The 14,278-nt window shown below is 42.9% G+C and overlaps 1 protein-coding gene across 1 annotated transcript in view; it reads left to right on the top strand.

Annotated features, from left to right (window-relative positions):
* PIK3C3 (phosphatidylinositol 3-kinase catalytic subunit type 3) overlaps window positions 1-14,278 on the top strand; it is a gene marked incomplete at its 3' end in the record, with an annotated part of 43,614 nt that overhangs the window by 25,310 nt on the left and 4,026 nt on the right. Inside the window, exons 10-14 of the mRNA XM_015827890.1 lie at window positions 1,420-1,605; window positions 5,366-5,520; window positions 8,296-8,386; window positions 11,000-11,067; window positions 12,385-12,490. Coding sequence (XP_015683376.1) covers window positions 1,420-1,605; window positions 5,366-5,520; window positions 8,296-8,386; window positions 11,000-11,067; window positions 12,385-12,490 — 606 coding nt within the window. The remainder of the gene's footprint in view (window positions 1-1,419; window positions 1,606-5,365; window positions 5,521-8,295; window positions 8,387-10,999; window positions 11,068-12,384; window positions 12,491-14,278) is intronic.

Below are 14,278 nucleotides of genomic sequence, written 5' to 3' on the forward strand. Positions count from 1 at the left end.
TCCTCCTCCTCCTCCTCCTCCTCCTCCTCCTCCTCCTCCTCTTCCTCCTCACTCCCTTATTGCATCGATGATGTTACCTAGTTGGGTCATGAAACGTCTGCAAGAAAACCACCAAGCTCAGAGACCACCAACGGGCCCCACAGTCCTCCTCCTCCTCTTCCTCCTTCTCCTCCTCCTACTCCTACAAATCCTCCCTCCCTTCTAGCACTGATGATGTTTCCTAGTTGGGTCATGAAACGCCTGCAAGAAAACCCACGAAGCTCAGAGAACACCAAGGATCCCACAGACGACCTCCTCCTCTTCCTCCTTCCCCCCACCCCCTCCCTCTCCTCCTCCTCCTCCCCTTCCCCAAATCCCCTTCCCTTCTAGCACTGACGAGGTTACCTACTTCAATCATAAAACGTCTGCAACCACCAAGCTCGGAGAGAGCCAAAGACCCCCACAGTTCAACCGTGAGCTGCAAATATTTCCTTGAATTAGAATAGAATAACAGAGAATAAAATAGTAGCGTTATTGTCACTTTGAATGCACGCTAATCGGCATGCATTGAAATGAAATTTCGTTGCATTCAGGTCTCAAAAGGGTCACCACCTCCAATATACACTGCATAAATAGGACATAAATAAATAAATAAATAAATAAATAAATAAATAAATAAATAAATAAATAAATAAATAAATAAATACAGAATGATGCACCTACCCACATATATTATACGACACAGAGAAACAACACAGTCTAGTTCGGGTTATGTATTACTTATCAGTGGAAATTCTGATCCCAATTATGTCATTAAGGAGAGGAGGACCTGTGCCTTGCAGTCAGATCAGCCCATAGTTTCTTCTGAAGCTCCATTAAAAAAAACAACAACCAAAAAAAACCAACTACCCCACCCTGCTCTTGTTTGATGTCACCTCCAAGTTGGGACAAGGTATGTGTCATGGTTCCGACAGATGAAACTCTTCCAAGAACTTTGAGGCAATGTTTACCTTAAAGAATCTTTATTCGACAAGCATAGCAGTGGCACGTACATAGCCAAAGCCAAAATCTGAATTCCCCTCCCCTGAGCCCATAGTATCAAAGCTCAATTCCCTCCTCCAATTAACAGTCATAAATCACATTCTCCAATTAGCTTGAAATGCAGGCTTTCCCTCCACTTCTCCAGCCGCCATTTCTTATCATCTCTTATTTCAAAAAACCTTGGTTCTCACACTAGTTACAGTATTGTTATGTCTTAACTAAACTCCGAGGCACATTCCTCCTCCTCCCCCCGCCCAGAATCATCTAATTCTAACTCTAATTCTAAGAGTAAAACATAAGAAGGAAAATGGCTGCATCTCCATATGTTGGTCAAAGCAAGAACATCCGATGTTGGCAGCATTGACGTCCTGTTGATGGGTTTCTGACTTTTGATCCTAGGCGTTGACCAAATTCTTGAAGTGCGTCAACTGGCACCTTCCTCAAGAAGCAAAGCAAGCTCTGGAACTCCTGGGCAAATGGAAGCCGATGGACGTCGAAGACTCCTTAGAGCTTCTGTCTTCGCAGTTCACCAACCCAACGGTGCGGCGTTACGCTGTGGCCAGATTGCAGCAGGCCGATGACGAGGTAACAGAATAACAGAGTTGGAAGGGACCTTGGTGGTCTTCTAGTCCAACCCCCTGCTCAAGCAGGAAACCCTATCCTATTTCAAACTAATGGTTGTCCAGTCTTTTCTTAAAAACGTCCAGTGTTGGAGCACTCGCAACTTCTGGAGGCAGGTGGTTACACTGATTAATTACACCTAGACACATGTAACCTTCATTGCTAAATTGTTTCCGGGTGGCATTCACACAACCCATAGTTTACTTATGCTAAAGGTAGAGTCAGCTTGGTTTTACTCATTTTTTCTGAGCTTGCAAATAGCAAACTATGAAGAAAGCATGTAGGCTGGATTCTTACAAGACGCATTTTGTTGTTATTGTATTTATTATTTATTAATAATATTAATAAATATTAATATTTATTTATGTATATGGCCATCAGACTCGCTTATTGGGATTCTGCTCAGTTTACAGAAATAAAACCCAGACACAAAACCTAATAGATCCCTACTTCCATAAATAATAATAATAATAATAATCTATCTATATAAATAAAAATGTAAATGTTCGTTTGTTCAAAATCTTAAATCTCCGAAAGTTCTTCACCGATTGCTTTGAAATTTTGACACAACGTTGCATTCGAATATGCACGTGTTTTTATATACCTATATTATATAGATGTCACACCTGTGACAGGTAAAAACATGCTTTTTTGAAAAACAGCGCCATCTGTTGGACGTAAAAGCAACACACGCTTTTACCAGACTGAGCCACAGCAACGCGTGGCTGGGTACAGATAATAATAATAATAATAATAATAATAATAATAATAATAATAATAATAATAATAATAATAGTAATATAACAGCAGCAGCAATCAAGTCAAGCACTTGATGGGTTCCACATTACCTTGGGATCTCTATGCCCACTGGCAAAACCATGTTTTCAGAGCCTTTTGAAAGAGTCTTAAGTTGAGGGTCAGCCCTATCTCTACAGAGATAATATTCCACAGGAAGGGAGCCACCACAGAGAAGGCCCTTAGAATAAAATAACAGAATTTGAAGGGACCTTGGAGGTCTTCTAGTCTAATCCCCTGCTCAGTCAGGAAACTAGAACATAGAACAGGGTTGGAAGAGACCTTGGTGGTCTTCCAGTCCAACCCCTTCAAGTTGGAGACCCCATGTCATTTCAGACAAATGGCTGTCCAGTCTCTTCTTAAAAACATCCAGTATTGGAGCATTCACCGCTTCTGGAGGCAGTTTGTTCCACTGGTTAATTGTTCTCACTGTCAGGAAATTTCTCCTTAGTTCTAGGTTGCTTCTCTCCGTGATGCCTTCCCTCAATGCCTTATTGTCCCCCCTGTAGATGAAGAATAGGTGGATCCCTCTCTTTTTTGTGGCAACCCCTTAGATATTGGGAGATGGCTATCGTGTCCCTCATAGACCTTCTTTTCATTAAACAAGCCATATCCAATTCCTGCAATTGTTCTTCATATGCTTATAACATATAAAGATAATAAGGAAGGAAGAGACTCTTCTCGGCTGTTTCCCTTGCCCTATGGAGTTTTCTCCCCTCAGAGGTGAGACAGGCCCCCAACTCTCAGAATAACAGAGAGGTCTGGAGGTCTTCTAGTCCAACCCCCTGCTCAGGCAGGAAACCCTATACCAGGGGTAGGCAACCTTGGCTCTTTTATGACTCGTGGACTTCAACTCCCAGAATTCCTGAGCCAGCATGGCTCAGCATGGAAACCTCTCCCTTTCCCCTCAGCATGGCTGGCTCAGGAATTCTGGGAGTTGAAGTCCACCAGTCATAAAAGAGCCAAGGTGGCCTACCCTTGGCCTATACCATTTCACACAAATGGCTGTCCAGTCTCTTCTTAAAAACTTCCAGTGTTAGAGCACCCACAATGTCTGAAGGCAAAGCTGTTCCACTGGTTGATTGTTCTCACTGTTAGTAAGGTTCTTCTTAATTCCAGGTTTCTTCCCTCCTTGATTATAGTAGTAGTAGTAGTAGTAATAGTAGTAATAATAATAATAATAATAATAATAATAATAATAATAATAATAATAATAATAATAATAATAATAATAATAATAATAATAATGATAAAGTTGGAAAGGACCTTGGAGGTCATCTAGCCCAACCCCCTGCTCAGGCAGGAAACCCTATACCATTTCAGACAAATGGCTGTCCAGTCTCTTCTTAAAAACTTCCAGTGTTGGAGCATTCACAGCTTCTGGAGGCAGGTTGTTCCACTGGTTAATTGTTCTCACTGTCAGGAAGTTTCTCCTTAGTTCTAGGTTGCTTCTCTCTTTGGTTAGTTTCCACCGTTGCTTCTTGTCCTGCCTTCAGGTGCATTGGAAAATAGGTTGACCCCCCCCACCTCTTCTTTGTGGCAACCCCTCAAATATTGGAAGACTGCTATCATGTCATCCCTAGGTAGAACCATCACCACCTCTTGCTTTTCCTGTGCTTGGTAGAAATTGACAGAACCGTCTTTCTCCTGTTTTTCTTAATATTTTTTTAAAAAACTATTTTATACAGAATGGAAAAAAAAACCACACAAGAAAATAAGAATTACAAACAAGACACAAATACGTATTTAATTGAATAAACATAGTTGCAACCATCTGCCTATGTAATTTGGAATAAAGTCAGTAATTGCAATAGCATTTTCTTGCAAGATTCAAATTTTGAAAGTGGTCTTGGGCAGAAAAACTGAGTTATCAATTTATTTTATTGTTATTATTATGTAACTGGAGTATTAAAGCATCGTTTGCAGATGAGGAGCTACAAAGTAACTGGGGAAAAAAGTGTATACAATAAATACAAGATTAGCCATTAACATATAACCTCCGCCACCGTTGAACGCTGATACCTCTATCTCACACAGATTCTGATAGGTTTACTTCCTTGCATTGCAGTTCTAAAAATGCAGCTAGTCCTCAACGTAACAACAATTTGTTTTAACGCCTGCTCAAAGTTACTCCGGCACTGAAAATAGTGACTTATGACTGGTTTTCACAGTGACAACCTTTGTGGTATTTTCCCCCTGGTCACATGATCAAAATTCAGGCTCTTGGCAACTGATTCACATTTAGGACGGTTGCAGTTTCCCGGTGGTCCCTTTTTCCGACCTTCAGACAAGCAAAATCAATGGGGAAGCCAGGCTTAACAACAACCGTGTTACTAATTTAACAGTTGCAATGAGTCACTTAACACCTGTGGCAGCAAAGGTTGTAAAAGAGGGCAAAAGTCATTTAACAAATGTCTCACTTAGGGACAGGGTCCCTAAGGATTTATACTCCTTGCAGACAGCTGGTCATTTGCCTTCTTTTAGAGAATCGTTGAGGCCACCTGGAGGTTTAATTTAAATGTCCTCAGGGTCACCTGAGTGGTACAAATGTGTGTGGAGCCTTCTTGGCTACAGGATGTTTTCTGCACACAGGTGACTTTGAGGACACAGATAAATCTCCAAGTAACCTCAACGACTCTCTAAAAGAATGCAAATAACCAGCTGTCTGCAAGGAGTATAAATCCTTCCATTCCCCACCATCCGGTCAGAGCTGAAGAAGCTTCTTGGATGAGAAGCGAAATGTCTTCAAAGAAAAACAAGAAAGTCCAGTTGCCTCCTTAAAAAAAAAAGCATCTTTGGCTTTCTCTACCATGCTGTTTTCTCTTCCCCCCTCCTTCTTAACCCCCAACCCTTTCTGGCCCCTTCCTCATTGGGGGAAAAAAATCACTTCCCATATCAAATTTGCCCACTTCCTATGTTTTCTCCCCAGGATCTGCTGATGTATTTGCTGCAGCTTGTCCAAGCTCTGAAATATGAAAATTTTGATGACATCAAGAGTGGACTGGAGCCCACCAAGAAAGAAACTCAAGGAACCGTTTCGGAAAGTATGGCGGCCTCTGGAGTCGCTGCAGCTGAAATAGAGAGGTAGGTGAGCATTTATAGAGGAGGCCCTATAGTTAGGGGACTGGAGGCTAAAACATATGAGGAACGGTTGCTGGAATTGGGTATGTCCAATTTAATGAAAAGAAGGATGAGGAGGGACATGATAGCAGTGTTCCAATATCTCAGGGGCTGCCCCAAAGAAGAGGGAGTCAAGCTATTCTCCAAGGCGCTTGAAGGCAGGACAAGAAGCAACAGATGGAAACTCATCAATGAGAGAAACAACCTGGAATTAGGGAGGAAATTCCTGACAGTTAGAACAATTAACCAGTGGAACAACCTGCCTCCAGAAGTGGTGAATGCTCCAACACTGGAGGTTTTTAAGAAGAGATTGGACAAACATTTTTCTGAAATGGTATAGGGTCTCCAGCTTGAGCAGGGGATTGGACTAGATGACCTCCAAGGTCCCTTCCAACTTTATTATTATTATAGTTACCACCATAATGGAGCCTGCCCACTATGGTTATAAACCAGGCATGTCAAACTGCCGGCCTGTGGGCCGGATGCGTCACGCCGAAACCACACCCACCCAATTGCCGGCAATGGAGGAAAAGTCCCGATACGTCGCGCAACGTCACTCAACATTGCGAGTTTGACATGCCTGTTGTAAACCATGACGGTTGTAAATTGGGTTACCTATTTGACTTTTGTTTATGGCCATCGTTAATCAAGCACTGTGGTTGTAAAATGACCACTATGGTCATTAAATGAATGCCACATTGCTTAAGTTGAATCACTGGTTTGCTATGGACCGCTTCTGCTGAAACAAGAAGCAAATGCCACATTTTGGAAATCCGTCGTACAATGCAATCATCTGACTTCAGGGTACCACAAATGGCCATAAATACAGAATTTGAACAGGGGAGGACCCAATTGACTCCAAAAATTTCTTTCTTTTTTATTAGTTTTATTCATTTATAACATAAAATGTGAAAATACAAAAGGAAATAGTCGTGGGACAACAGTAGAAAAAGGGGAAATAAAAAAAAAAAAACAGTATGGAGAAATGGAGGGGAAGAAACAAAAGGCATTGACTTCCGACTCTCTCTGATCTCAACTTTTTACATGTCTATAGTCGTATGCAGAAGCCGTTTCTGTATCGGCAAATCAGTCTAATCAGTAAAACCCAAAATCATGATATTGTTTTTTTCCACCTCAAGCATAAAGTCCAGAAGCGGTTTCCAAGTAGAAAGAAAAGTACTTACCGTATTTTCCGGCGTATAAGACGACTGGGTGTATAAGACGACCCCCAACTTTTCCAGTTAAAATATAGAGTTTGAGCGAGAGAGGGGGGGGGAGAGAAAACTTGATGAGTAATATGCCAAACCACATGCGTAAAGGAATAAAATAGAATACCCGTATTTTCCGGCATATAAGACGACTGGGCGTATAAGACGACCCCCGACTTTTGAGAAGATTTTCAGGGTTTAGAAAGTCATCTTATACGCCGGAAAATACGGTATGTTCTTTTCCTTGATCAGCACAGTCAATTTGGCCGTCTCTGCTCATTCGATCAGTTTTTGTAACCATTCGTCTATGGTAGGAATTGAGGCCATCCTTCCACTTTTATGCCTAGAGCAGGGGTCTTCAAACTTGGCCCTTTTATGATTTGTGGACTTCAACTCCCAGAATTCCTTAGCCAGCATGCCTGGCTGTGGAATTCTGGGAGTTGAAGTCCACCAGTCATAAAAGGGCCAAGTTGGAAGACCCCTGGTCTGGATCCAAGCCCGCAGTTTCATCAAAATGGCCGACTGAGGAATTCTGGGAGTTGAAGTCCACCAGTCATAAAAAGGCCAAGTTGGAAGACCCCTGGCCGCCCTAGAGCAATCTTGCTGCCGTCACCATATATATAAAACCAGAGTTCCAATTTTTTTTCCCAGTTCTCTTTCCATTAGACCCAGAAGTAAAGTTTCTGGTTTCATCTTTATGTTCACTTTAAGAATTTTCTGCACTAATGTATGAACCCTACACCAATATTTCTTTTCCTTATCACACATCCCCAGTAAATGATAAAAAGTCCCTTCTTTACATTTACATTTTCCAAACTGAGCCTAGAATTTCTGCGGCTAAGTGAGACGTTTTGTTAAGTGAGTTTTGCTCCATTTTACGACCTTTCCTGCCTTGGTTGTTAAAGGAATCACTGAAGTTAGCAAAAATGGCTCCCCCATTGACTTTGCATCTCAGAAGGTCACTAAAAGGGATCACATATCCCTAGGACACTGTGACGGTCATAAATATGAGTCATTTGCCAAATGTCTGAATTTTGATCCTGGGGCCATGGGGACACAGCCAACGGTCATAAGTCACTTTATTCAGGGCTGCTGTAACTTTGAACGGCCACTAAATGAATGGGTTATAAGTTAAGGACTCACCGTAGTATCCTTGGTTAATTATCCCCAAGTCTGCCTGATCCAAACAGCTTGCTTGTAAAAGAAAGATTGGAGTCCTCGGTGTTTAATGAGAAGAGATCTCCCACCCTTTGAAATTATGAAGCAATTACGGTATTCATATTTGAAGTTGCAGTTTTAAATCTTCTTGCTAGGAAATGACATCCATTAAACCCAGCAGGACACTGGTTTGCATGTTTACTTCTGAATAAATGTGCTTACATTGAAATAATTAAATGCACATAAGATTTCTACAGGGGGGGAAGAAAAAAAAAACCTCTTCAAGATGCAAATGCATGGAAGGTTAACTGGAGAAATAATAAAACATTTTCACTCTCCTGGTTTTTTTTTTTTTTCCCTTTCTCCCCCTCAGCTCACAGATCATCACAAGTCCTCTGCCTCTCATTTCTTCCCCGTTGCCGGCAGCCAGAGCGAAGGAATCGGCCGAGAATGAAAATCTCGAGGTGAGCAGAGAATCCAGAATGGACGTCCGGTTTCAGACGGATGAAGCTGTGCGAGTGGGGGAGAGCCTCTGTGGTTTTGCCTGCAATGTGTGTAGATGGATCCGCGTGGTTGTCGAAAAAGGCAAAAGGCTAGTCACAATCGGGCAATTGAAAACTGCCCTCCGCTTTTAAAAAAACAAAACAAAAAACCAGCCTGTATGTGTTTTTTGGTTTTTTAACGAGCGTGATTGATCGGATTGCAAGATTGTCACCACCATTTTATCTTCTCCACTGCTCAGCAATACTCATGGCTTTCGTTCATTTGTATTTTTATTTATTTATTTATTTATTTATTTATTTATTTAGTTAGTTAGTTAGTTAGTTAGTTAGTTAGTTAGTTAGTTAGTTATTAAATTTCTTTGCCACCGATCTCATGGCAAGAAGATTCTGGGGGAATGGGAGGCAACCACTAGGCCACCATGGTGCTCAATAATGTTAATATATATGTGATTTTATCCAGAATATATAGATGTGTGTACACACATACACAAATACACACACACACAAATATCTATCTCTCTATTATATGACTATCATCTATCTATATCTATCTATGTCTATCTATCTATCACTGTCTATCTGTCTGTGTCTATCTAACTATCACTATATCTATCTGTCTGTCTATCTATCACTATCTATGTCTATATCTATCTATCTATCTATCTATCTATCTATCTATCTATCTATCTATCTATCTATCTATCTACCTATCTATCACTATCTCTGTCTATCTATCTATCTGTCTGTCTGTCTGTCTGTCTGTCTACCTACCTACCTACCTACCTACCTACCTACCTACCTACCTACCTACCTACCTACCTATCTATCTATCTATCTATCTATCTATCTATCACTATGTCTGTCTGTCTATTTGTCTGTCTATCTATCACTATATCTATCTATCTATCTATCTATCTATCTATCTATCTATCTATCTATCACTATGTCTGTATCACTATATCTATCTATCTATCTATCTATCTATCTATCTATCTATCTATCTATCTATCTATCTATCTATCTTCTATGTATTGTCTCTTTCTTTCTGTCTCTCTCCTATCTACCTACACACATGTATATGCATATATATTCTGTCTAAAATCACAATAAACATAATAAAAAAAAATCTGTATTGCTTGTACTCCAAAACTATTACAGGTAAGTCCTTGACTTACAGATATTCATTTACTAACTGAAGTTACACCGGCACTAAAAAAAAAAAGGTGACTTATGACCATTTTTCATACTTACAGCCGTTGCAACATCCCCATGGTCAGTATTTGGATACTTGGCAACTGGCTCCTATTTATGATGGTCACTCGGTCCAGGGGTCGTGTGATTCTGTGTCCCAGATCTTAGGTACATAGCCAAGTTTTTAAAGCCTTATAAAAGCGCAGCCGGGTTGGGACAGTTCGAATCTCCCGGGGGAAAATATTCCACAAAGCAGGGGCCACAGCAGAGAAGGCCCCGCCAGCTAACACTCTTTGGCTGATGGAATCTACAGCATGTCCCACCTGTTGGATGGATGGATATAGAGTCCAGGGGTAGGCAACCTTGGCTCTTTTATGACTCGTGGACTTCAACTCCCAGAATTCCTGAGACAGCCATGCTGGCTCAGGAATTCTGGGAGTTGAAGTCCACGAGTCATAAAAGAGCCCAGGTTGCCTACCCCTGATATAGACATTTGAAAAAAAGATGGCCCTTCTGCCAACTTTTTGGTTACGGCGACCGATCCAGTTTGCATCTTGCAATAAGTCACTGTTTTCAATGCTGGAGTAACTTCAAACAGCCACTAGACAAATGGGTGTAAGTCGAGGGCTACCTTTACTGAGAAACGCAGACCTGGCTGCAGAAGAGGCCTCAGAAGAAGAAGTGGGCTGGGGAGGAGAGGCTTGGCTGCCAGGTGAGTGGTTGCGGGGCAGATGGAGCAACTCCACACCCTCGCCCTAGCTTGATTTATAGGTGTGTGCCTTGTCCCAAAACTAGGGCTTATTGTTGGTGTAGGCCAGGGGTAGGCAACTTTGGCACTTTTATGACTGGTGGACTTCAACTCCAAGAATTCCTGAGCCAGCCTGGCTCAGCTTGGAAACTCTCCCTTTCCCCTCAGCATGGCTGGCTCAGGAATTCTGGGAGTTGAAGTCCACGAGTCGTGAAGGGGGCCATAGTTCCCCCATGCTGACTGAGGAATTCTGGGAGTTGAAGTCCATGAGTCATGAAGGGGGCCATAGTTCCCCCATGCTGGCTCAGGAATTCTGGGAGTTGAATCCACGAGTCATGAAGGGGCCAAAGTTTCCCTCATGCTGGCTCAGGAATTCTGGGAGTTGAAGTCCACCAGCCATGAAGGGGCCAAAGTTTCCCTCATGCTGGCTCAGGAATTCTGGGAGTTGAAGTCCACGAGTCATGAAGGGGCCATAGTTCCCCCATGCTGGCTCAGGAATTCTGGGAGTTGAAGTCCACAAGTTGTAAAAGAGCCGAGGTTGCCTACCCCCTGGTGTAGGCCTTGCTTACAGGGAAACAGGGTAAATCTGTTGAATTCCTGACCCTTCTTTTAAACGTCTTTTCTTTTTTTCCCAGCAAGACCTTTGCACATTCTTAATATCACGAGCGTGCAAGAACTCCACACTGGCAAACTATCTGTACTGGTAAGTAAGCTTATGGAACTTCTCAGGGCTGACAATTGTTGACAGGTGCAATTTTAATAGACTCGGAAATACAGAGTTCCTTGATATTAATCAGTGTGGTGAGGCCACACTTGGAATACTACGTCCAGTTTTGGTCACCACTCTGTAAAAACTATATTGAGACTCTAGAAAGAGTGCAGAGAAGAGCAACGAAGATGATCAGGGGACTGGAGGCTAAAACATATAAGGAATGGTTGCTGGAATTTGGTATGTCTAGTCTAATGAAGAGAAGGACAAGGGTTATCATGATAGCAGTCTTCTAGTATCTCAGGGGCTGCCCCAAAGAAGAGGGAGTCAAGCTATTCTCCAAAGCACCTGAAGGCAGGACAAGAAGCAATGGGTGGAAAATAAGGAGAGAAGCAACCTAGAACTATGGAGAAATTTCCTGACAGTTAGAACAATTAATCAGTGGAAAAAGCTGCCTCCAAAAGCCGTGAATGCTCCAACACTGGAAGTTTTTAAGAAGAGACTGGAGAGCCATTTGTCTGAATTGGTATAGGGTTTCCTGCCTGAGCAGGGGGTTGGACTAGAAGACCTCCAAGGACCCTTCCAATTCTTCTTCTTCTTCTTCTTCTTCTTCTTCTTCTTCTTCTTCTTCTTCTTCTTCTTCTTCTTCTTCTTCTTCTTCTTCTTCTTCTTCTTCTTCTTCTTCTTCTTCTTCTTCTTCTTCTTCTTCTTCTTCTTCTTCTTCTTCCTTCTTCTTCTTCTTCTTCTTCTTCTTCTTCTTCTTCTTCTTCTTCTTCTTCTCCTTCTCCTTCTCCTTCTCCTTCTCCTTCTCCTTCTCCTTCTCCTTCTCCTTCTCCTTCTCCTTCTCCTTCTTCTTCTTCCTCTCCTCCTCCTCCTCCTCCTCCTCCTCCTCCTCCTCCTTCTCGTTATTGTTATTGTTATCAGTTCTCCTGCTTACAATCATCACATCAAAGTCATCTGATCAAAATTTGCGTAGCTGGGATTTATTTATGACCGTTGCACCTTCCTAGGCTCAACTGGCCACCATTGATGACCATCCCAGTTGTCTTCCAACAAGCAAAGTCAATGGGGGGAAGCTGGCTTCATTTAATGACTAAGTGATTCACTTAACAACCGCAATGGTTTGCTTAAGAACCGTGGCAAAAGAAATATTGTCAAATCAGGCGTGATTCATTGCTTAGCCATGGAAATTCTGGTCCCCATTCTCGTAAATCGAGGACGGCGTGTAGACATTACCTTCTCTCCCCAAACTGGTCCTTTGCAGCTCTTTCTCCCCCAGTCATCCCAGTTTCTTCTTTTCCCTCGTGAAAGGTACGTGATTGTTGAGTGCGAAGACCGAGACACGCAACAGAGGGATCCCAAAACTCACGAAATGTACCTGAACGTCATGCGTAGGTTTAGTCAAGCCCTCTTAAAGGTGAGAATTTGTTTTGTTTTGTTTGTTTTGTTTTCACGTGCAATAGGGCAAGGCTTTTCAACCAGTAGTACGGGTACCACCTGTGGTACATTGGCATCTGGCAGGTGGTACGCAACCATCCTAGAAAAGTAGCGGGGGAGGGGAATGAGCTGAACCAGTGGCAGCACCGCACAAGCCTGAGCGAGAGACGGCTGGAGCTGCAGGGCTGTCAGGGCTCAGCGGAACCGCCAGGATCAGTGCCGCTTTCCAGCTGATCGGCGCTTCTTCGGGGCTGTCAGGGCTCAGTGGAAGCGTCAGGATCAGCGCCAGGCTCCAGCTGGAGCTCGGCGCTGATCCTGGCGCTTCTGCTGAGCCCAGAAGAAGCGCCAATCAGCTGGAACGTTGCAGCATCTCCAGGTCTTGTGATTTACATTCAGATGCTTGGCAACCGATTCATATTTATGACGGTCACAGTGTCGCAGGGTCATGTGAAGTGACCAAAACCTGCTGCAACCACCCAGCAGATGGGGGGAATAAAAACCAAACACCCCGCACCCCACCCCCGCTGCCAATCCTCAATATAAATGCTCACAACAATGGAAACCTCGGACAGGAGGAAGAGCGCCGCCAGGCAGGCAGGCAGGTGTCTTGCTCGGCTGTGGCTTGGGGGGCACTTTTTTCAATGCCATTGTAACTTCGAACAGTCACTAAGCGAACTGTTGTAAGTTGAGGACTACCTGTACTTCATCACTTTTTTCCTTTTTTTGAAAGGGGGTCATCAAGTTTTTGACACCTTGCTAGGCGACTGGTGGTACTCGGATGTTGCCATATCCTAAAAGTGGTACAATGGGTGAAAAGTTTGAAAAGCCCTACAATAGGGACATTGGAGAAGCAGGCGAGAAGCAAAAGAGAATGTTTGTTAGCTCATTATAATAACAATAACAATAATAATAATAAAGTTGGAAGGGACCTTGGAGGTCATCTAGTCCAACCCCCTGCTCAGGCAGGAAAGCCTATACCATTTCGGACAAATGGCTGTCCAGTTTCTTCTTAAAAACTTCCAGTGTTGGAGCATTCACTGCTTCTGGAGGCAGGTTGTTCCACTTCTTTTCCAAAGCCCCAGAAGGCAAGAAAAAGGGTGGGAAATCTGAAAAAGGTCAAATCATGGCCACTGGACCAAAGTTTATTAAAACTGAGAGGTGTCGTTACCCATCCTAGTAACTTCTTCGATCCAAATGAAAATTTTGGGTAGGCAGAGAGTCGTGGGAAAGAGCCAACTCTTGTCCAACAGGCTGAAAAAGTGAAAAGCAACACGTAAGTGAAGGTTCAATCATCCAGGCCAACTTTGGTCCAGTTGCCATGATTTAACCCTTTGAGATACTCTTGGCCTGGATGATTGAGTCTTCATTTACACCATGGATGGCAACTAATCAAAGAGAGAAGAGACCTGGAATTAAGGAGAAACTTCCTAACAGTGAGGCAATTAACCAGTGGAACGACCTGCCTCCAGAAGTTGTGGGTGCTTCAAGGTTTTTAAGAAGTGACTGGACGGTCACTTGTCCGAAATGGTATAGGGTGTCCTATCTGAGCAGGGGGTTGGACTAGAAGATCTCCAAAGTCCCTTCCAGCTCTATTCTGATTGCAATTGTTCCTTGATGTTCTCTGAGCTTGGTAGTTTTCTTGCAGATATTTCATTATCCAACTAGATGACTTCAATAGTGCTAGAAGGGAGTGGGGTTTGCTCTCTATTTAGATATAAATGGCGTGCCCTGCCAGGGTTGGTGGGTGTGGTCTTGATGGTTCCTTGGT

Source organism: Protobothrops mucrosquamatus, unplaced genomic scaffold (assembly GCF_001527695.2).
Source record: "Protobothrops mucrosquamatus isolate PMUCROS unplaced genomic scaffold, P.Mucros_1.0 scaffold4040, whole genome shotgun sequence".
NCBI lineage: Eukaryota > Metazoa > Chordata > Lepidosauria > Squamata > Viperidae > Protobothrops > Protobothrops mucrosquamatus.